At 45.4% G+C, this 23,027-nt stretch overlaps 1 protein-coding gene across 1 annotated transcript in view; it reads right to left on the reverse strand.

The window, feature by feature from the left end:
- Window positions 1-23,027, reverse strand: part of CDH13 (cadherin 13) — a 1,019,214-nt gene that overhangs the window by 232,447 nt on the left and 763,740 nt on the right. Inside the window, exon 7 of the mRNA XM_082862470.1 lies at window positions 4,682-4,860. Coding sequence (XP_082718596.1) covers window positions 4,682-4,860 — 179 coding nt within the window. The remainder of the gene's footprint in view (window positions 1-4,681; window positions 4,861-23,027) is intronic.

Below are 23,027 nucleotides of genomic sequence, written 5' to 3' on the forward strand. Positions count from 1 at the left end.
GTCTTGATAACTGTAGCTTTGTAGTATAGTCTGAAGTCTGGGAGCCTGATTCCTCCAGTTCCTTCTTTCGTTCTCAAGATTGCTTTGGCTATTCGGGGTCTTTTGTCTTTCCATACAAATTGCAAAATTTTTTGTTCTAGTTCTGTGAAAAATGCCAGTGGTAGTTTGATAGGGATTGCATTGAATCTATAGATTGCTTTCGGTAGTAGAGTCATTTTCACAATGTTGATTCTTCCAATCCAAGAACATGGTATATCTCTCCATCTATTTGTATCATCTTTAATTTCTTTCATCAGTGTCTTATAATTTTCTGCATACAGATCTTTTGTCTCCTTAGGTAGGTTTATTCCTAGATATTTTATTCTTTTTGTTGCAATGGTAAATGGGAGTGTTTTCTTGATTTCACTTTCAGATTTTTCATCATTAGTATATAGGAATGCCAGAGATTTCTGTGCATTAATTTTGTATCCTGCCACTTTACCAAATTCATTGATTAGCTCTAGTAGTTTTCTGGTAGCATCTTTAGGGTTCTCTATGTATAGGATCATGTCATCTGCAAACAGTGACAGCTTTACTTCTTCTTTTCCGATTTGGATTCCTTTTATTTCCTTTTCTTCTCTGATTGCTGTGGCTAAAACTTCCAAAACTATGTTGAATAAGAGTGGTGAGAGTGGGCAAAGTATGAAATTAGATCACTCCCTAACACCATACACAAAAATAAGCTCAAAATGGATTAAAGACCTAAATGTAAGGCCAGAAACTATCAAACTCTTAGAGGAAAACATAGGCAGAACACTCTATGACATAAATCACAGCAAGGTCCTTTTTGACCCACCTCCTAGAGAAATGGAAATAAAAACAAGAGTAAACAAATGGGACCTAATGAAACTTAAAAGCTTTTGCGCAGCAAAGGAAACCATAAAGAAGACCAAAAGACAACCCTCAGAATGGGAGAAAATATTTGCAAATGAAGCAACTGACAAAGGATTGATCTCCAAAATTTATAAGCAGCTCATGCAGCTTAATAACAAAAAAACAAACAACCCAATCCAAAAATGGGCAGAAGACCTAAATAGACATTTCTCCAAAGAAGATATACAGAGTGCCAACAAACACATGAAAGAATGCTCAACATCACTAATCATGAGAGAAATGCAAATCAAAACTACAATGAGATATCATCTCACACCAGTCAGAATGGCCATCATCAAAAAATCTAGAAACAATAAATGCTGGAGAGGGTGTGGAGAAAAGGGAACCCTCTTACACTGTTGGTGGGAATGTAAATTGATACAGCCACTGTGGAGAACAGTATGGAGGTTCCTTAAAAAGCTACAAATAGAACTACCATATGACCCAGCAATCCCACTACTGGGCATATACCCTGAGAAAACCATAATTCAAAAAGAGTCATGTACCAAAATGTTCATTGCAGCTCTATTTACAATAGCCCAGAGATGGAAACAACCTAAGTGTCCATCATCGGATGAATGGATAAAGAAGATGTGGCACATATATACAATGGAATATTACTCAGCCATAAAAAGAGACGAAATTGAGCTATTTGTAATGAGGTGGATAGACCTAGAGTCTGTCATACAGAGTGAAGTAAGTCAGAAAGAGAGAGACAAATACCGTATGCTAACACATATATATGGAATTTAAAAAAAAATGTTATGAAAAACCTAGGGGTGAAACAGGAATAAAGACACAGACTTACTAGAGAATGGACTTGAGGCTATGGGGAGGGGGAAGGGTAAACGGTGACAAAGCGATAAAGAGGCATGGACATATATACACTACCAAACGTAAGGTAGATAGCTAGTGGGAAGCAGCCGCACAGCACAGGGAGATCAGCTCGGTGCTTTGTGACCGCCTGGAGGGGTGGGATAGGGAGGGTGGGAGGGAGGGAGACGCAAGCGGGAAGAGGTATGGGAATATATGTATATATATAACTGATTCATTTTGTTGTGAAGCTGAAACTAACATACCATTGTAAAGCAATTATACTCCAATAAAGATGTTAAAAAAAATAATAATAAAATCTAAATCACAACAACAACAACAACAAAAAATGGAATGATCTACTATATTATCATTTTGGTTTATAAATAGAGACTTACAATGCATTTTCTACCAGTAAAAAGAGAAGCTGAGATGGAGAAATCACCTTTCTCTTGTAGGAAGAATTTGCAAGTGCCTTCAGGAGAACTAGAGGTTATGGGAAAGCTGGTGTGTGTGCGTGTGTGTGTTCTCGCACATGCGTGCTGGGAGGGGAATAAAGGGAGAAATGGAAAGTTCTTACTTGCCTCTGAAGAAGATAATACGTCAGTCAGGCAGTCATAAAAATAGGGAGGTTTGGAAAGAGAATGAGAGACAAAATGGAGGAAATGGACTTAAAATGTTCTTTTTTCTGCTTCCTATTTTTAACGAGAAACGATTACATTTTCCAAGTGACAATCAGAGTTTCAATGCAAATTTCAATCTCTTCCTCTCTTTCCAATAATTCCCCATTTCCAGCTACTGTTTCCCACTTTTCACATGTAAAATCTTAGTGTCATCTCCAATTCATTCTTGCCAATATGCCAAGAAACCTAAAATTAGGAGTGCTGAAATTGTGGTAGGTAGTGGGCAAACAAACATGCAGACGATCACATCTGTTTTCAAGAAATTTACTGTCTAGGCCAGCGGTGCCCACTAGCACTTTCTGTGATGGTGGTGACAGTCTCTGTCTCGGCCAGTACAGTGGCCACTAGCCACACAGGGCTCCTGAGCAGTTGAGATGTGGCTGGTCTGACCAAGAAATTGATTTTTACATTTTAATTTCAAGGATGTGAATTAAAATTTAAATAACCACATGCGACTAGTGGTTACTGCATCAGGTCTAGACCAAGAGGAAGGGGATATTCTTGTGGGTTTTTTTTTTTTTGCGGGGGGCGGGGCACACGGCAGGTGGGATCTTAGTTCCGTGACCAGGGTTCGAACCTGCATCCCCTGCATTGGAAGGGAAAGTCTTAACCGCTGGACCACCAGGGAAGTCTGACAGAAGGGGATATTCTTTAAAGAGACAGATGACAGTGTAAAGGAGCATGTGACAAATGCCATGTGAGGGCTGCAGCTCAGAGCAGTCAGAGTGGAGGAGGAAGAAGGCTGTGGAAGACTCAGCGGTGGAGCACCGCTTCCTAGATGGGGCGCATCTAACCCAGAAGCTTGTGAAGAGCTACAGCGAGGAAAACAGAAAGGAGGGGAGAAGGCATTTCTCACCCAGGGAGTTTTTAAATCAAAGACACAGAGGGGAAAATGCACAGGACTGTGAGGGAAACCCAGCGCTCGTCCTGCGGCAGATGGTGCTTGCAGAAGGTCAAGGGTGACTGCCAGGGGGCACGTCCATGGAACGATGCCCTGCTGGGAACAAGGGATCCCAGGATGGGGGCAGATCTGGGGGGGTGATGGAGGCAGAGAATCCTCAAGTGGGCTGACATGCTGTGTGAAGGGCCAAGAGGCTCTCCTATGGAAGGCAGACTGTGGGGGATGACAGGGTGGCCCTGGGACTTGGGAAATAGGCCAGGGCCACCAGACAAATGTAGGGGGATGTAAGTGGGCCAGGAACACATGCCCCCCTAAGTGCGACAGCTGCTACCAGCTCCACCTGACTGTCACAAGTGGTCCGACCCATCGTCCACATGTCCACACTGGGACCCCGATTTCCAGAATTTCTGATTTTCAGAAAGGCTGGAAATTGGAATTTAAAAAAATATGAAATCAAAATATTTGGATATGGCGACTAATGTGAAACTTTAAAACACCCTGGGCCAAACCAAAGAGCAGGCATGTGGACTGACTGAGGTCCACGGGGCACCTGTCTGTGACACGTGACCTGGAAGATGGGTGAGGTTCCATAGAGACCGCCTTGCAGGACAAGAGCAGAGACTGAAGGGAGAGAAAGGCTCGGGCGGAAACACTGGCACAGGCAGCAGAAGGTTTGAGAAAGAAGTAAGTCAAAGCTACCTGACTCTGTGACAAGGAGGAGAGTGTCAGTGATCTGGGACAGTCACTTCCCTCCCCCTTCCTTCCCCCCTCCCTCCCCCACCCTCCTGGCAGACAGGTGAGGCAGGCAGAGCCCACAGTCGCTGGGGCCTCAAGAGTAAGTGGTCGGTGATGTACGGTTCCCAGGGGGTAAGGGCAGGGGGGAGGGATACATTGGGAGATTGGGAGTGACACATACACACCACTATATATAAAATAGATAACTAATAAGGACCTGCTGTACAGCACAGGGAACTCTACTCAGTACTCTGCAATGACCTATATGGGAAAGGAATCTGAAAAAGAGTGGATACATGTACATGTATGACTGATTCACTTTGCTGTGCATCTGAAACTAAATCAACTATACTCCAATAAAAATTAAAAAAAAAAAAAGAGTAAGTGGTCAGTGAGGAAACAGGCATCGAGTTGAATGAATGCAAATAAACGCAAAGGACATGGCTTTTCCAGTGTGTGTTTTCTGGGGTCACGTAACATCCCATCACCCTTGACAGATTCTCCCCAATCCAACCATGTGTAAATATCTCATTTCCGCTGCTACATAAAGTGCCGCTGACGGAAGCCGCACATCTTCCCTCATGTGAAAGCCATGTTCAATTCTCATGAAAAAGAAGTTGTGTGCTTTGCAGCTCACCTCCCGGTCCAGCAGTGCAGGTGACACGACGGTGACAATGTCTCCTTTCTCAGGATCGATGTAGAACATGTTGGGAGAGGGCCTGTCAGGCGTCTGCTGACGGATATTATACCGCAGGAGGGCATTATCCGTGGCCGGGTCGTCCGCGTCAAAGGCTGTCATCCGCATCACCGTGGTTCCTGAGGGGGCAGGAGCAGGGGATGGTCACTTGGGGGACAGCGATGGGCAGAGCCCCTCCCCGCACCTGGGCAATGGCAGTGGAGTGATGTGTCAATCACTTTCCAAATTAAAAAAGCAAAACCCTTCCCTGGCTCCGTTAGGTTTTAGCTTTCCTTCCGCCCTCCCTCTCTCCTCCATCACGTTAAAAGACCTGAAATAAAGAAATCTTTCCTGTTCAGCAGATTGACAGCTTAATTTTTCCTTCTCCTGATACGCTGTTTATTTCCACGGGCTTTCATTTCATTGTGGATGTGGCTCTGTGACAATGGCCTTCACTTTAAAATCTCTTATTGAATGCCTACCACATGGGGGGCCCTGGGCTGGGTGTCCGGGAAAAAGGGGTGCCAAAAAGTCACATTCCCTGGGGTCCGGCAGGTCGGCGCTAAGCAGGAGAGAGAGCGTTTGAAAATAATAAAGCATTCACAGCGCATTGAGAGAGGGTGATGTGAATACGGATGAGAACAGCCTCATCTAACCACGGGCTCAGGAAAGGTTGCCGGTGCAGGTGGGTGAGTAGGTGTAAGCGAGGGGAAGGAGGGGCGCCTCAAAGGGAAAGGTACTGCAGTTAATTCCGGTTACAGGGAATGGGCGTGGATGTTACTTGAGCATGCTCTGTGCGCAGCCGCAATGCTGACACTTTAGAGACGAAGATGGTATAAAGACGAGAGTGATGGGGACTATTTGATTATAACAAGGTTGAGAAGGGTGTCGGACACAGGGCTCGCTCACACACAGCTGATATGAAGGGCGACTGGCATTAGGTGCTTTGGAAGACAACTGGATAGCAACTAGTACAAAAAAAAAATGCATTCACTCTCTTGGCATTTACCCTCAAGAAACACTTGCACGTGTCGACAAGGGGTTTTGGCGGGGATGTTTACGGAGGATCCGAGAAACATTTGGAAAGAACCTAACCATTCAACAACAGAGGAATTGCTAAAATGATGTTATCCCTACACTGTGAAATATTCTGCAGCACTTAGAAAAGGTTGTACAGATAATGTGCTCTAACATAGAAGGCTCTCCAAAACTGAAAGATAGCAAGTTGGAAAATGTTATCCATAGTATAACATCATTTTTATGAACCTATTTGCAAACAGAAAATTCCACAACCTTTATGCATATATTTTTCAGGTACAGTTTATGTCCATAAATGGATAGAAGAAGGTCTATAAGGGTGAACTTCACACTGGCTTTGGTGGTTAAACCTGGGAAAGGAGAGAGGGCACTGGGATTAATGGTGATGCAGGGACGAGGGAAGATGGTGGCCGATCTGTAATGGTTTGATCATTTTTACAAGGAGCATGTAGTATTTTGTGATTAAAATTTAATTTAAAGGGATCATAATTATAAACACCAATAAAAGCATGGTCTAGAGTGGAATCTGTCACATTTACCTGCTGGTCTTGACAACTGAGAGCCACCATATTTGGCTCAGGGTGACGTGCCCAACTCTAATTTTTCACTGTGGTTTACTCTTCTGTGAATGTAGGGCCCCATCTTCTGATTCTGAATCCTCTGAGCCCACAACATGTGAGCTAATGGGTAAGAGATGGAACCAGCAGACCTATCGTCCCCAGCAGGAATACTCATATACAGAAAATATTCAAGCTTAAAGGAAACATAGAGTTCATCTAGTTCAGTCACCAGCCCGGTACTCCTTTCCCTTTTATAACAGTGCTTCCCAAGCCATCAAAGCCCGTTTATTTTTTCCCATAATCAGAATCAGATTATCAGCCATTAGGTCCGAATGATCAGGCAAACGGATCTGACCATCCTAAAGTAAGATCTATCTGTTAAATAGTCTCAGTTCATCTCATCAATCTGTGAAATAGTCTCACTTAATTTCACCAATGTTGCCATTAAACCAGATGCATCCAGACACATCTTCTGCTCTGTGTTGTGTCTTTGCCCTTCTTTGTTTCTTTGTGAAACTGTACCAGGGCAGGCCTCAGGGACAGTGTCGGAATAGATCCTCAGCACATGCAGCCCACTGCCTTGCCCTCTGCCTTCGGACGATGTCAGCAAGCCATCTGGTTCCTGTGCTGCTGCTCACTGAGCTGCACTGTGCAATCAGGGTTCTTTCTCTGCCCAGTGGTCCAGGAAGCCGCTGCCAGTCTGTCAGCGTTAGTGTCAAGGGTACACTCGTTTGCCTTCCTGGTCTAGGAAAACAGGCCCACTTGGGGGTCTCTGTCAGAAATGAAAGGCGACTTCCAGGCCCACATCTCACCCCGGGCCACGCTAAGTGAGCTCCATGTGGGCAAAGACCTGGAAGGAGGCCTCCACACCACGGATGCCCTACAGGAAACAGTCCTCAGCTAAGGACCTGTGACCTGGTGCCCTGCACTTTGTTAGTGTCTAATGAATGCTTGACTGATGGAATCTGTGCCCTATTTAATATGCCTTTAATTGAAGTCAGAAACGAACAGGCAAAAGAATGTATAAAAAAAATGAAGCCATCATGGTTTGTGATTGTCATGGTCATAGGAAGGAAAAAAAGACCTCTCAGGGTGATGAATTTTTAGTTTCCACCAGGACATTCATTGATAATGTCTTTTTTGGTATTATTTTTTGCAGATTTGATAATATGGGATGATAAAAAGTTATCCTGGAATACTCCCAAGGTTACACAGATGTTTTTTATTTTTTTTTTATTTTTATTTTTTTTGTGGTACGCGGGCCTCTCACTGTTGTGGCCTCTCCCGTTGCAGAACACAGGCTCCGGATGCACAGGCTCAGCGGCCATGGCTCACGGGCCCAGCCGCTCCGCGGCATGTGGGATCTTCCCGGACCGGGGCACGAACCCGTGTCCCCTGCATCGGCAGGCGGACTCTCAACCACTGCGCCACCAGGGAAGCCCGATGTTTTTTATTTTAATGAATTGTTAGGGAGTAAGTGAACTTGGTCTTAAGCCCTGCCTTTGTCTTTACCCTGCTGTGAATACACACCTGGACTTAATTCTGAGGCCCACTTCTGTAGACAATGAGCATTGCTGAAGTCATCTAAATAGGTTTGCAGCATTGAAGGAAACGACCTTGGGGTAACATCTAGGTTCAGGTCTTAACTAACTGTGTGAACTTGAGCAAGTTAATCAACCCTCCTTGAACCTCAGTTTCCCCATATGCCCCCTCATAACGTTAGGACATTAGCAACACTTTTCTCTATGGTCACTGTAAGGACTTGATGGGACAATACATTAAATAACTTGGTGCCGTGCCTGGTACGTTAGAGTTCTGAGGAGGATGCCTTTTATCACCGTCCTGTCCTGAGTTCTGAGCCTATCATGGCGGTGCAGGCAATGACCTCAGACGAAGGAGCTCAGAAGTAAGTTGTCCATAGAAACCGGCACCTGCTATGGCAGAAGCCCCGGTGCCCATCATCTCAGAGTTGCCCTGCCTTACCTTCTCCCTCCCGCCTTGTCCGCAGTCTTAGTTTATAGATTTGGGTTTCTACTGTGGAGATCACAAATCTATGATAACACATACACATGCATGTGCATGCATGCATGCGTACACACACACGCACACACACACACAGACACTCACACACACATTCTGGAGCCGCCACTGCTTCTCCATACGGTACTCTAGTACTCCTCTAGGATCAAGGCTCTATCCCGAGTCCTGGTATATCTGATGGGCCCGACACCCTGTTCTCGTCCTACTCCTCCTCTGGGGGCTGGATCATGATTTTCTTTTCTTTTTTTTTTTTTTTTTTTTTTGCGGTACATGGGCCTCTCACTGTTGTGGCCTCTCCCGTTGCGGAGCACAGGCTCCGGACGCGCAGGCTCAGCGGCCATGTCTCACGGGCCCAGCCGTCCCGCGGCATGTGGGATCTTCCCGGACTGGGGCACGAACCCGCGTCCCCTGCATCGGCAGGCGGACTCTCAACCACTGCGCCACCAGGGAAGTCCTGGATCATGATTTTCATACTTCCAGGTTCTGCAATGGCGGGGTAAGCCTCCTAAATCACCATTTCCTAAATTGTTTCCAAGGGACCCTGGTTCCATGGGTTCATCAGAGAAACACATTTGGGAAATATGCAGAAAGCACAGTTCAGCAGGTTTCCCTCTTGGAGAACTTCCTAGCATCCTTAAGAAGCAAATGCATATTGTGAATCTCCAAGAGAAAACAGCATCTGTAGCATTTCCTAAACTTCTCTGTTGATGGAACCTCTTCATTTTAAGAACTTCTTTATGTGATGGGTCACATGGTCCTAAATTTTGCCCTTGGGGGACACAGACTGTGTTCTATTCATATTTATAAGCTTGGTAGCTATCACTCAATAGGTCCTCTGTCAATGTTCTTTGGGTAGAATTGCATTCTTGCAACTCACCATAGCTTTGCCTTATTCCACAGGACCAGAAGTCATGGATAACTCATTAGTGAGAAGATTGGACAGCACTGCCTGGACATTTTTCATAACCAGGCATGCTCCCCCACTACCTCTGAGCTCTTTCCCCCTCTAGAGGTCCTTGTTGGACCTGGGTTTAGCAGACATACACCAATTCCAAGTCCAGGGCTGATATTCAGCATGTAGGCACCAGGACAGTTGTTCCACGGCCTATGGATGGCCCCTATGCCTTAACCTTGCCCATGCCCACATGCTGGACTCTGAGAAGAAGGGCTCATTTATTTCCATCAGCCCAGCGGCTTCTCATCTGTGCTTATCTTGTGCTTATGTGTGCTTCCTGATGGCAGAGAAATGATAATTATACGATAGACACACGTGTGGGTCCTCCATGTAGTACACTTCTGTCTTCTTCCCCATCACAATATTCTCCCATGTGTCAACATAAATGATAATCACTCTGTCACTCCCAGAGCTGGATGAACTAGCAGTGGTCCCTCCAAAGCAAAAGAATTACAGGCTGCTAGTTGAAAGCCCCAAGTCAGGCCGTCATTTTCTTTTGTCGAAGGACATGGCTGCCAATGTGATAGGCTGATAAACAATTAGGAGAGTTTTGTCTTGGCCAGTAGCCCCTTCCTCTTGGCTGTGTTTCTCTGATTAAAGACATGTGCCGCCTGGTGTCATGGCCTTGAAGCCGGTGTTTGAAGTTCCGCTTCCTTGTGATTTCAGGCATAGTCACATCCTTGAGAAGTGGAGTGCAGCTCTGAAGGTCAGGGGCTGTTTTCAATCTCCAGGTAAGGTCAGCCAGCCTCAAGACTGGGAGACTCCAAAAGACAGCTCGCTCTGTGCCACAGTTGACAAAATTCTACTGTTCTTGACATTTCTTTGTCTTCATCCCCAAACATTTCCTTCACATGATCAAAAGTGTCAGACTCCTTTTTTAAAAAATGATATTCCTATAAGTGAATAATATATTGAGACATGAACACGGACATTCACGTCTGTATTTGGCAGTGAATACACTTCGATAGCACAGTCGAAGCAACTGTATGCTTTCCAGGGGGAGCAAAACATAAAAACCGATATGATCAGAGATGGCAGGCATCACTAAGTGAGCTCCTTAGATGTGACAAAATGTCACGTCATCAGAAAGCATCCAACTCATGAGAGGAGGTAGGGCATTCTAGCCCCACCCAAACATCTGTCTCTGCGACTAAACTGTCTCAGGGATGTGCCTCAGAGGTTACTTTTAAAAGAGAACATGGCCACAGATCCGGCACAGCATAACCCACTCCTTCGTGTTTATTTCCGTGTCAGAAGGAAAGCCCTTAGACTCTAGGCACCTTGACTTGTTTAGCTGGGTGGGAGGGACACAGAAGTATCGTGGAGTATGTCTAGTCGGACTGACACTGATTTGAAACTAAATTTCTGTTGGAGTCCTTCAGGTTGAAGGGGTTCTGGGCATCCTGATTCCAAACGCCCAATCAGTGTTCTAGATGTGGGATGACAAACCAGCCAGTGTGCCCAGGGCTGAGTGCCTTCCAGGACAGACCTGGGCAAACCAGAATACGTGTGTCACCCTATAGGCCAAGTTCTGCTATCATATACAGACATATCTCATGGTCACGACTGTCAGAGTACAAACATGAAAATCGCTGCCACTGTGACATTAGTGGCCCGGGACATGCAACTCCCCACTGGTCAACCAGTCTGGGACTGCTTTCTGACCACACACGCAGACACAACCCAGATCTCCCCTAACAGTTAATGGCGAGAAGAGAACCGGGTGAACAAATGCAGGCAGAACAGTGTTAGAGGCACTGCTGAGGATGTGGGCTGTCTACTTTCAAATCCTGCCACACCAGGAACCATCTGGATATCCTCGGGCAAATTCCTTTACTTTGTGGAGCCTCAACTTCCTCACTTACAAAAGAGCATTTCCCTTAACCGGCTATTGTGGCGTTGAATGAAATAATGCAGTGTTTCTCAACCTTTATTTTTTCATGATCACTAATATCTAATGAGACACCAAGAGTCTTTTTAGATATTTTTTTCCTACCTGTCATCCCCTGCCATAGATATCTATCATGGCCCTTTGAGGACCACAAACCACTGTAATATCTCATGTTTTTAATGTCCCCCCAAGCACCAATTTTTTCCCTCTTGGAGGTGATAATGTCTCCAATGAGAATGTATAAATTAAGAAATATAAAGTCCAGTGCCTAGGCAGTGATAAATGTAAGTGTGAGATATAAGTTTTATTTACTGTTTTTTACTAAAAATTTTTTTTTAATTTTTAATTTTTTGGTAAGTTTTATTGATATTTTTATTGACTGCTGCAATTTGCAACTCACTTCTGGCGGGCGGACCTCATTGCCATGACGATGGTGATGGGCCAAACGTCTCATGGGACCCAACCACATGGACTGCAACTCATACTAGTTCTGGGACTCACACCCAGGATCTATAGAAGCAGAGATTAATTAAAATCTCATAAGGAAACACTCCCTCTCTTCCCTTAGATAAGTCTAGAAACTTCTGTTGAGCACATGCACGCATGACTCATCTTCCTGTGATCTTGTCAATGTTTCCGTGTACACAGGAATTAATACGGAAACTGTCAAAGATTAGTTGACAGAAGATACCAAACCAATGTGATAGGTATCCAGAGGCAGCCTGCACTCTGCAGTGCATGCATTCCTGAAAAGGCACCCATGGAATGAATCGTAAATAATGTCTTATTTCCCCATTGACCTACATTAGCATTTCAGACCTGCTTTATCTTCATTTGAGGGGGGGTCCAATCAGAAGCTGCTCCTCGTAATTCACTTTAACTCTTTCTGCTTATCTCCAAAACACTCTGCTAGCAGGTGGGGTGGGGGAAGGAGGTGGGCTGTCTGCTGCGGGTGAGGAGACTCTTAAAGCCCTGCCCGATACTCCGGAGGAGAGAGAAGAGGTGCTCTGACCCTGACTTTGGTGGGGAGAGAAGGGGGAAAGCAGGTTAGATCCAAGGCCAAGGCCAAGCTGGGAGATTCAGCTTTGTCACCATTTCTCCTTTGGGGGGCCTGACCCTCTGTTCCCCAATTATCTAGGGATTGTCATTTACCAGCACAAAGACTCTCTCGCACTTTTCATTTGGTGGTCAGGCTGTGTGTTAGACCTAAAAAAGTTCTTGATAATGTGAGTTTTGATGAAGATGCCAATGACCTTTGGCCTCTCTTTTGACAGTAGCCCAGACACGTTGGCCCTGAGGGTGCGGCTCTCTGGCCCCATTCCCAGAGTGGGGTCATGGGAGCTGGGGCAGGAGTGAGAAGCTCAAATGTCCACCCAGTGCCCACACGGTCACTTACATGAGTAAAGTGATTTTGATATAGTTGGGAGAGGTGGTGGCTAACTAGAGGGTATATGTCCGCCAAAGAGGCAGCTACCTTTTAGTTCAGGGTAAGGGCTGCATTTCTGAAATGCAAGTCTGGAGAAGCCAGACCTTTTGATTTTTCAAGACAAGGTGGGAATTTGGATTTTCATATAAACTGTCAAAATATTTACATGCTGGACACTAGTTCAAATGTAAAATACAGAAGATCACTGAGTGGGACAAAGAAAGCCAAATAAAACAGATCATGGCAGGCTTAGTCCCAGGCTCACCAGTTTTCAACCTTTGATCTTGACTGTAGGTAGAGGCGATTCTTTCCCCCAAAGACAGTAACTAAATATTGTTACTATAATCTCTGGTGATAGATTACAGTGTAAGAAAATGGCATATCCACTATAAAGAGTTCACCCTTCTTCCTTCCACCTCCCTTTTGGAACAGGGAAGTTCCCCTATGTGGCCCCAGCCCCAGCCAAGTGGGAGGCAGTAGAGACACAACAATACAAACATGTGATGCATGTGTCATGTGCTAACTTATTTGATCCTATAGTAACTCCAGGAGGTATGTCATATTGTTAAACCCTTTGTACGGGTGAGGAAACAAAGACTGAAAAGGCCATATAGTCACCCCACGAGCCAAGATTTGAACCCTGCTTTACTGAAGAGACTGTGGCTCAGACTGTGAGTTGCTACCCAGCATCCATTCTTCCTTGCTTCCTTAGTAACATAACTCTGATTTCAGCTGGCCACATTGCTGACTAGGTGAGATGCTAGATGTCCCAGCTTCTCTGCCAGCTACTGTGGCCACCGACTAAGGTTTAGACAATGAGATATAATTAGAAGTAAAGTGTGTGAGACTCCTGGGAAGGTTCCTTAAAGGGACCTCATCCAGAATGTGTGTGCTTTTGTAACACCCTCTCTCCTCACTTCCTGATGCCTGGGATGCAGATGTGATGACTATTATAGCTTCAGCAGCCATTCTGGACCATGAGGTGGCCCTTCAAATAAAAGCCACGTGATAGAAAGGTAGAGCAGAAAGACAGAAAAAATATGAGTCCCTGAGTCTCTTATGATCACGGAGCTTCAAGGAAAGCTTGGAATTCCTCCCTTTGGCTTTGTTTACATGAACAAGAAATAAATGAAAGAAAGGTGAAAGCCCATCTTGTTTAAGCCATCATCATTCTGAGTTTGCTATTTCATGTGGTCACAACTAATGTTCTCTGAAAAAGGAGAAAGTAAAGATTGAAGAAAATAAACACATTTTATTAAATAGTTTTACTCTAGAAAGTAAATTTTGTTGCTTTAGCCTAGAGCTAGAAGGCACTAATTTAGACAAGTGTAGAAACATCTAGTCACAATTGGTAGGTATTTTCAAATATTCAAATTGATTTCCACTCACCTAACTCATCTTGAATCCAGAGATAATCTTTCTATCAGGTGGTAAGACTGTCCTATTAGTAGCCTCCAGCAAATCATAACTTTGTATTGTCCCTTCTACCTGGACTGTGTGTTTAGCCGTCTGACATTCTCTGGCCAATGGGACACGTGGAAACATACAAACAGAGGTTTGGAAGTACTTGTTCACAAGAGCTTGTCCTCCTGGAAAGCAGCCGCCATCTAAAGATATCTGGGCTCTCCTGCTGGAGGGGCCACATGTCTGGAAACTGATGCTCCCTGGCTGACACCCCTAAATACCCATCAGACATGCAAGTTGAGGCCATCTTGGAACATTCAGCTCCAGTTGAGTTTCTCCGTGACAGCAGCCACATGGCCAACCTCAGGCAGGACCAGCAAGAGAACTGCCCCACTGAACCCATCCCAACTTGCAAAATAATGAACAACTAAATGGCTGTTGTTTTAAGGCACTAAGTTTTGGTGTGTATCATTATACAGCAATAGATAACAGGTAAAGGAGTGTAAGTGGATTAACCTTCACATAGAAGCTAGAAAATACTGTATAATTTAAAAAACAGTGTGGGGGGCTTCCCTGATGGTGCAGTGGTTGCGAGTCCGCCTGCCGATGCAGGGGACACGGGTTCGTGCCCCGGTCCGGGAAGATCCCACATGCCGCAGAGCGGCTGGGCCCGTGAGCCATGGCCGCTGAGTCTGCGCATCCGGAGCCTGTGCTCTGCAACGGGAGAGGCCACAACAGTGAGAGGCCCACGTACTGCAAAAAAAAAAATAGTGTGGAAGTTGCCATTTTAACTAACCAAATAGCACACCATATTTAAGGGATGGACCAAACTAAAAAGGGACAGGTACAGGCAAAAAACTGATGAGAAGAGAATGCAACCCATTTCCTAAATGTTGGGCTTTTGGGGCTACCAATGACATCACCATAAATCACTGCAATATGCTGACCGCTGAGCGTGGTGGTTGCCTAATGGATATTCTCTGTTAAAGCACTGAATCAAGCTGGCACAAAGTATATACTTTCAACGCAGGTTTGAGATGAGTAAGTACCTTCAAATAAGAAGACAACTCTGTTCTTAAAAGTGAGAACACCTTCAATTTTGAGATAGTTGCCCACCTCCTTTAATAGCAGCCAGGAATGCCTCTGTGTAGCTGCAATTACCACAGGCTTGATTTGAAATGTGATCGACTTCTCCTCTCAAATTTGCTCTCCCTCCCGGGAGCTAGTTGGTTTTTTAAACACAAATTGACAGTCAAATATGTAATAAGTTATGACAAGTTGAGCAATGGCTGTCCCCCATCTGTTTTCAAAGGTGGTTTATTTTTATAGCGATAAAGAGATGGTGGCGACAGAACCACCTTATCATTATTTCAATTCTTCCGTGGCACCTGCTAAATGTTCAATCTCCACAGTGCCTTTGCCCTACTTCTCTGGTGAGCTGTTGTTTGAGCTGCAGCGGGCCAGATGTTAGGAAAAATAACTGTTTTTGAGATAGAAGGTAACACATGGTAAAACTGGGGTCCCTCCTGTCAGGATTCACTTTATTGCCCTAATTTCTTTGTTTCATCCAGCATTTTGAGGTAATGTTTTTCTCAAAACCTATTCAAAATTCTATTTAATCTTTTTATCTATAATTCCTTTCTGTGCAGCCCTTTAAAAAGGATCCAGGAAACACTGCTCAATTAACTGATCTTGCCTAAAATACTTCAAAAAAGCATTTTTAAGTGGAATCTCTATCCCCAGTACTGGATTAGTACAAAGTAGCTGAAATTCTCGAATGTGAAAATATTTTTTCCATAAAACTGAAGAAAAATAAACCAAAAGGAAATTGTGGTGTATTTTTTGTTTGTTTGCTTAACCAGTTTAAGAGATATTTAAAAAGCAATTCTAGTTCTCCTTAGAGCAGTGGTTTTCAATTGAGGGTGATTTTATCCCTCAGGGGACACTGGGGAATGTCTGGAGACATTTTGGGGTCGTCACAGCCAGGGCGGGGTATGTGATGTTGGAACCTAGTGGGCCGAGGCCAGGGATACTGCTAAACACCCCACAATGCATAGAACAGGCCCACCACAAAGAATTACGCAGCCCCAAATGTCCAAAGTGCCAAGGCTGAGAAACACCATCTTCGAGTTATTTATACCTGGGTCTCTAAAAGTAATGGCACTTTTAAAATCCCATACCCAAATAATTGAAACAGTTTGCCTCTCTTTTGGAACTCTCTCTTGTAGATGTGAAGTTCACTGAGCATAGAGATACTATCTCTTCTGTATTTATTCCACTCACAGTGGCTCAAATATTAGTACCACAGAATATGCAAATATACAGAGTATATAATGTTTAAGAACATGCTAATACTAGACGTAAACTATTATGTATAGAATGGATACACAGCAAGGTCCTACTGTATAGCACAGGGAACTAGATTCAACCTCCTGTGGTAAACCACAATGGAAAAGAATATGGAAAAGAATGTATGTATACGTATAACTGAATTGCTTTGCTGTACAGCAGAAATTAGCACAACATTGTATATCTACTTCAATAAAAGAAATTTTTTAAAAAGAAGAACATGCTAATTCTAACATCATTTAGTTTTCCTGCTTAAATTTTTTTTTTTTTTTTGCGGTATGCGGGCCTCTCACTGTTGTGGCCTCTTCCGTTGCGGAGCACAGGCTCCGGATGCGCAGGCTCAGCGGCCATGGCTCACATGTGGTATCTTCCCGGAGCGGGGCATGAACCCGCGTCCCCTGTAACTGCAGGCGGACTCTCAACCACTGCGCCACCAGGGAAGCCCCCCCTGCTTAAATTTTATATAACTCAAAGCATGAAAATCTTCAAAGATAACAGGATAATGAGCTTCATAAGCGTAGTAAGAGCTTCGTAAACATTTGTTGAATGCACGAGTGAATAAATAAATGAATAAGGTAAATGAATGAATGAATAAAGGATGAATATTTTTATTTGTTATCATCTTTCTTCTAGTACAGCTTGAGGTAATGGTGAAGGTATAAGCAGAAACAAGTAAATAATTAATGCCTGACTTCCACTAAATATTAATTCCTAAGTAAAGTCTGAAGATAGGCCTATTGCCCTCATCATTTTAAGGGCAAAGGCGAGGCAGTTTTGCTATTTAAGATCATTGGTTTGTTATTTCAGTTTAGCCTATATTAGGCTGGGCTAAACTGAGATAACAAACCAATCCATGTGTCAGTGGCTTAACGCATAGGGTTAATTTCCCCCTCAGATTCAGCTCATATTGTGGCTCCCTTTCAAGGGGTTCCTTTCCCAGTTGTGATGTAGGGACCTAAACACTGGCATCTTGTAGCCTTGCCACTGGGACACGTGGTTTCCTGACTGTTGTGGGAGAAGCAGAGAGCTGCAAAGCCACGTGCAGACTCATTAAGTGCTTCATCCAGAAAGTGCAGATCACCACTACTACCTGCAGTCTACGGCCAGGTCGGTGTCTCAGGTAAGCTCAAGAGCAGGGCCGGCTTCACGGGTGTGCGGCCTGTGTGGTCGGCCGCGGTGCTGTGTTCAGAAGGGCCCTGTGCTTGTTTTAATGCTCTCCTGTCACCCTCTTGACAGTCTTAATAATTGTTGAACAAGGGGCCCCCCATTTTCATTCCACAAATCATGCAGCCTGTCCTGGTTAAGAGCCAGGAGCCAGACCTGCGAGAGGCCTGGGAAATGTACAAGAGGCATGGAGACCCTCCTGGGCGCAGCAGGAATCTCGGTCAGAGATCCTGCCAATCAGGCCATAACGCAGAGCCCTTTGTTTCCATCATTAGGGCTCCAGCGGTTACTGCTCATAAAACTCCTTGCTTCCCGATGGTTTCATCCCTATTAGGCGGGAAGCATTACGTAACAGCTCAAGAAGTCTAAACAGCTTCCGCGCTGGTACGCGACCTGCTCAGTGCTGGCTCCCGCCTCCCAAGCTCTGGGGTTCTCTGCCCTGGGAGACCTGCGCAAGCTTCTTCTGGCTCCCAGCTCTTGAGCTGCTATCTTCCTGGCCTCTGCCTTGATTTCCTGGATCTTACGCTGCCTTCTTCTTTTTAATAAGATACTTATGCTCGACAACATGGGTCCCACCAGATGTGGGTCACACACCAGTATGAAATTAAAGCAACATGTGGAACTATGCCTTGCAACCCTGGCTGCTCATCTGAATCAACTGGGAAGATTTAAAAATACTCCTAATGCCTGAAACTCACCCTCAGAAATTCTGAATCTACTGATCCGGCATGGAATCTGGAGAATGTGATCCTGGCAATAGATGGGGCCAGACAGATGGAGACTCTGACACTCTATTTATTGGCCATGTCATCTGGGCAATACATGCAAGTTCACACAGCCTCAGTTTCCTCACTTGTAAAACAGGCAGACACCTGAATGGGTGACATCACTCGCCCACCGACCAGGCTATCCAGTGGTCAGTGGCTGAGCCACAATGCCTTTGTCCCACTCCACTCCAGCACAGGTCATGTCTCTTAGACATTTCAGATTACACTTTGCACGTGGAATAGTTAATTTTCAAGAACTCTCCCTGCAGACTGGCTATAGAACACTTTTGCTCTGACCCACTAGAGCTTGTCTGGGGCATCTCTGAGCCACGTCAGGAGCCCAAAGGACCAGCAGGGCCAGCAATCCGAGTTGTGGTGAAGAATAGATAGACGATCGATGCCCCCAGAACTGCACCTGTTAGGTAAATAACCTGCCTGAAGTCACAGGCATGGTCAATGAGGGGCTCAGGGAGGTTTGCAGAGGCAGGAGGAGGGGGCTGGTGATTACTGCAGTAGCAAGATAAAAATGAGGCAGGATGCGGAAATACGGCACATCTGAGACTCGAGACTCTGCCTTCAACGGGAAGAAAGTGTCGGCAAATTGCTGGTGGAGCTGTAATGTTGCTGATTTTGCAAACACGTGTTCTTCAACTTGATAAGTAAATACATATTGGGTACCATAGTGATGTTGCAAGCTGTTGTTTTATGGCTGGGAAGTCAGCTGCCTGTGATTTAAGCGAGCAATGGTATTTATAAAATAACACTGACTTAGAAGGAGTCATTTTATGAGTCTGGGGAATTGGATCTTTTATGAAGAATAAAACTTGATGAAGGAGCTTGATCAGGGTCACACAAATCTGAAATTAAACGCGCTTGGGATTGAAATCTAAGCGGGACCCCTCTGGATGTCTGGGCTCTCAGTCTGGAGAAGGGTGACAAAGCTTCTCCCTGACAATCCTGCCATGTGGAACTGGAGAGTCATTTCCACTTGCAATGACTGGTTCGCTCCATGGCGAATGTCACTTTTGAAAGCTGCATTACCTCTTCCAGGCCATCAGGACACCACTCATGGAATAACTCAGACACCACGTAAAACTAAGCGATGCATATCTGACTCACACTTGTAACACACAGAACGCAACAGTCAGGCACCCAGTAGGTGCTCAGTAAATATTTAGTGATGGAGTAAATGGAGAACAGATCCAATAGCGTCTGGCTCACTCTGTATGAACATTTCCTCATTTCATTTATGTTTTTATTTTTATTATTATTATTATTTTTGCATTACGTGGGCCTCTCACTGTTGTGGCCTCTCCCGTTGCGGAGCACAGGCTCCGGACACGCAGGCTCAGCGGCCATGGCTCACGGGCCCAGCCGCTCCGCGGCATGTGGGATCTTCCCAGACCGGGGCACGAACCCGTGTCCCCTGCATCGGCAGGCGGACTCTCAACCACTGTGCCACCAGGGAAGCCCTCATTTATGTTTTTAAATTGTCTCTCCTGTGTGTGTATTTCAGCCTCCTAATGGTGCTGCCTTTCCAGATGGGAATGTTCTCTTCTTGGAAATAGTCTGGCAGGGGAGAGACCAAAGACATCTGCTTCCCAAGCTGAGAGAACCAACAGACACATGATTCAGGCTGGACTGACTGGATGCACCCCTAGATAAAAAATGGTACTCATCCGATGGAGTTGTTTTGTGGATTAAATGAAGTTAATATATGTAATATTCAACCCAGGACTCTGTGTTCTTTGAGAATATGATTATTATTACAAGATGAGACAGGCACAGCTCACAGGAACCTCTTTTGATAAAGAGGTAGAAGTTAAGTCTGAATAAATGCACGATTAGGTGAAATAGATTTTTTTTTTCCTTAAGGTAATCTTAGGTTGCACAGATAGACGTAGACTATCAAATACAAGGGAGGCGATCATCATTTTAACTCAATATTAAGCCTCAGTAATATTTCAGGGTCTGTTCCATGCACTGGGTGATAATCAAAACACAGCCCCTTCTTGCAAGTTGCCAAACTGATCTCGGTCTTTCCTTTAGCCATGTCTGTCTTTTCTGAAATTCTTCCTGTTAGCCAAGATTAATTCATAAGCTTCCACTATTGCCGTGCAAAGGGAGGGCCAGGAGAGCTACCCTCTAATGCCCAAAGGCCCGATGCCACGAGTAAGAAGTGGCAGAGGGAACGTCGTGTGGTTAGAGGGGCCCCTGCGTGACTTGGCTCCTTGGCCCCTTCCTCCATCTTCCCAGTCCGCGGCACAGCATCATCAAATCTCTCTCCATATCTCTGACCTCTGCTTCCCTCATCACATCTCCTTCTCTGACTCTGACCCTTCTGCCTCCCTTTCATAACGGCCCTTATGGCCTAGGGTTCTGGAGGCAGGAAATACACAGAAAGTTGAAAGTGAGGGTGTGCAAACAGGTGTGTGTGTGTGTGTGTGTGTGTGTGTGTGTGTGTATGTGGGGTGATTCACTACCACTAAAAGCCCAGGAGAGCCATATGGATCTGTGACAGGGCTTCTTGTACTGTAATAGTTGCCTGCTACAGAGGAGGATGATGCAGAGACTGTTTGAGGACAGACAAAAGAGATATATGGAAATGGCGGGAGCCAAATGTGACCCCCTCTTAAGGTCTCTTCGTGCTCTACCAGCCCATGTTACCTGCAGGGCTTGGAGAGACCACAGCTGCCTCATCAGTGTGTAATGGACCCTTCGCATTTGCACAACCTAAGAATCTCATTTTCAATAAAAGATATGCCCTCACGGGCCAGTCCTGTGCCCACTCCAAGGAAAGCAGAAATTCTGCCTGTGTGTTGCAAATATTCATTTATTTCAACTCCACTCTACTGGGGCCACTTTGTGGCAGGTCCTGAGCTAGGACCGTGGATACGGAGATGAATAAGACAGTCCCTGCTCCTCAACTTTCCCACATTCAACTAGGAGAGACAGAAACGCTTAAACGCAAAATTGCACCACAGTGCAACGCAGGCACTTGGTAAAAAGCACATTCAAGGTCGTTCTGAAAGCATCTCGTGGTGGGCAGCATGGATCTCCACTGGCATAAGGTGACGGACTTAAGAATGTCTTTAGCAGCTCCCGGCTGCGATTTAGGGCTGGGACAGTCTCAAGTTGTTTTTCCCTGCATTACCACTGGGAATGGTCTGCTCGCCCCTGGACTATTTGATTATTACTTAGCATTTAAGTCTTTAAAACATTTCCTTCCACAGAATAACCTGCCCATTTACTGAGCGCAAAGAGGTATTAAAGCCTGCAAAACAGCACCACTGGCCATCTTCAAACTCTCCCTCCTGCTAAGAGAGTGGGCACGTTAAAGAATTTTTAAGAGCTGGAAACTCTGAGACAAGTGAATTTGCAAGTCAAGTTGAAAAAGCACCGAATTAAAGGTCCTGAGCACCCGTCACATCAACCACTGCCTTCCACGCTTTTGAACATTTAGGTTGCCCTGAATGCAACCTCTTAAATACCATCTGCCCCAGACATGGCCCGCAAAATAGGAAAGTATTGTGGTACAAAAGACCCCATCTCAGTAGAGAAAAGAAACACTACAGTAAGCCACAGGGTCCTAAGCAACTCATTTCGCCAAAATGTGAGCAGTCAGAAGCCCACTACCTGTGATTGACGGCAGGAAGGGGTCAGCCAGCAACTACAGGAGAGACTGAAGCTTACACTAGGGGATGATTAGCAGATGGTTAAATCTCATCAGGGACAGAGGGAAGAGAGGCAGAGTAAAAACGAGATGGAGAGAAAGGGAGAGGCAGGACGGCAGCAGTCTGAATTCATTAACTGAGCGAAAACGCATTGAGGATTTGCCATGAGCTGCCCACAGTGTCACCAGATGTCTGCCGCCTCAGGGCTTACATCCCAGGCACACTCCTGATGCACCCCTCACAGACTGCACTCGTTTTCTAGGGCTGCTGTATCAAATTAGCACATACCAGGCAGCTTAAAACCATAGAAAACTGTTCTCTCAGAGTCCTGGAGGCCAGAAGTCTGAGATCCAGGTGTGGGCGGTGTCACGCTCCCTCTGAAGGCTCTGGGGAGAACCTGTCCCTTGCCTCATTCAACTTCTGGTGGCCGCTGGCATTCCTTGGCTTGTGGCCCCATCTCTCTCTGCTTTGCCTTCACACCACCTTCTCTGTGTTTCTGTGTTAACACCTTCTGCTTCTCTCTCCTAAGGACCCCTGTGATGATATTGGCCCACGTGGATACTCCAGGGTAATCGCCTCATCTCAGAATCCTTAACTTAATCACATCTGCAAAGGCTCTTCTTCCAAATAAAGTCACACTTACCAGTTCCAGGGGCCAGGACTTGCTATCTTTGGGTGGCCACGATTCAGCCTACCACACTGCTCACAATGCATGAGGAGCTGTTCTAAGCCCTAGTGCATGAACTTGACCTCACGGAGGTTCTGTTCTCATCCCCAGGTTGTCCTTCGAGGAATAGCGGTGACAGGCTTGAGGTCACACAGCCAGTGCCTGGTGGAATCGGGGTTGGAACCCAGGCATATAAGGAAGCTAGACTCTTGTTGTACAGCCAAGAATGAGGCAGTTGGAGGCAGACAGTGGGGACAGGGCAGAGCAGGACCAGACATGAGAAACATATGCGTATCTATGGCCCCAAGAATGTTTCTGGATCAGTTTCCTGAGAATCAGTTCAGTGAAGAACAGCTGCTGGGCCTCTGCCCT

This window comes from Leucopleurus acutus, assembly GCF_964270905.1.
Source record: "Leucopleurus acutus genome assembly, chromosome: 20".
In the NCBI taxonomy this organism is placed as follows: domain Eukaryota; kingdom Metazoa; phylum Chordata; class Mammalia; order Artiodactyla; family Delphinidae; genus Leucopleurus; species Leucopleurus acutus.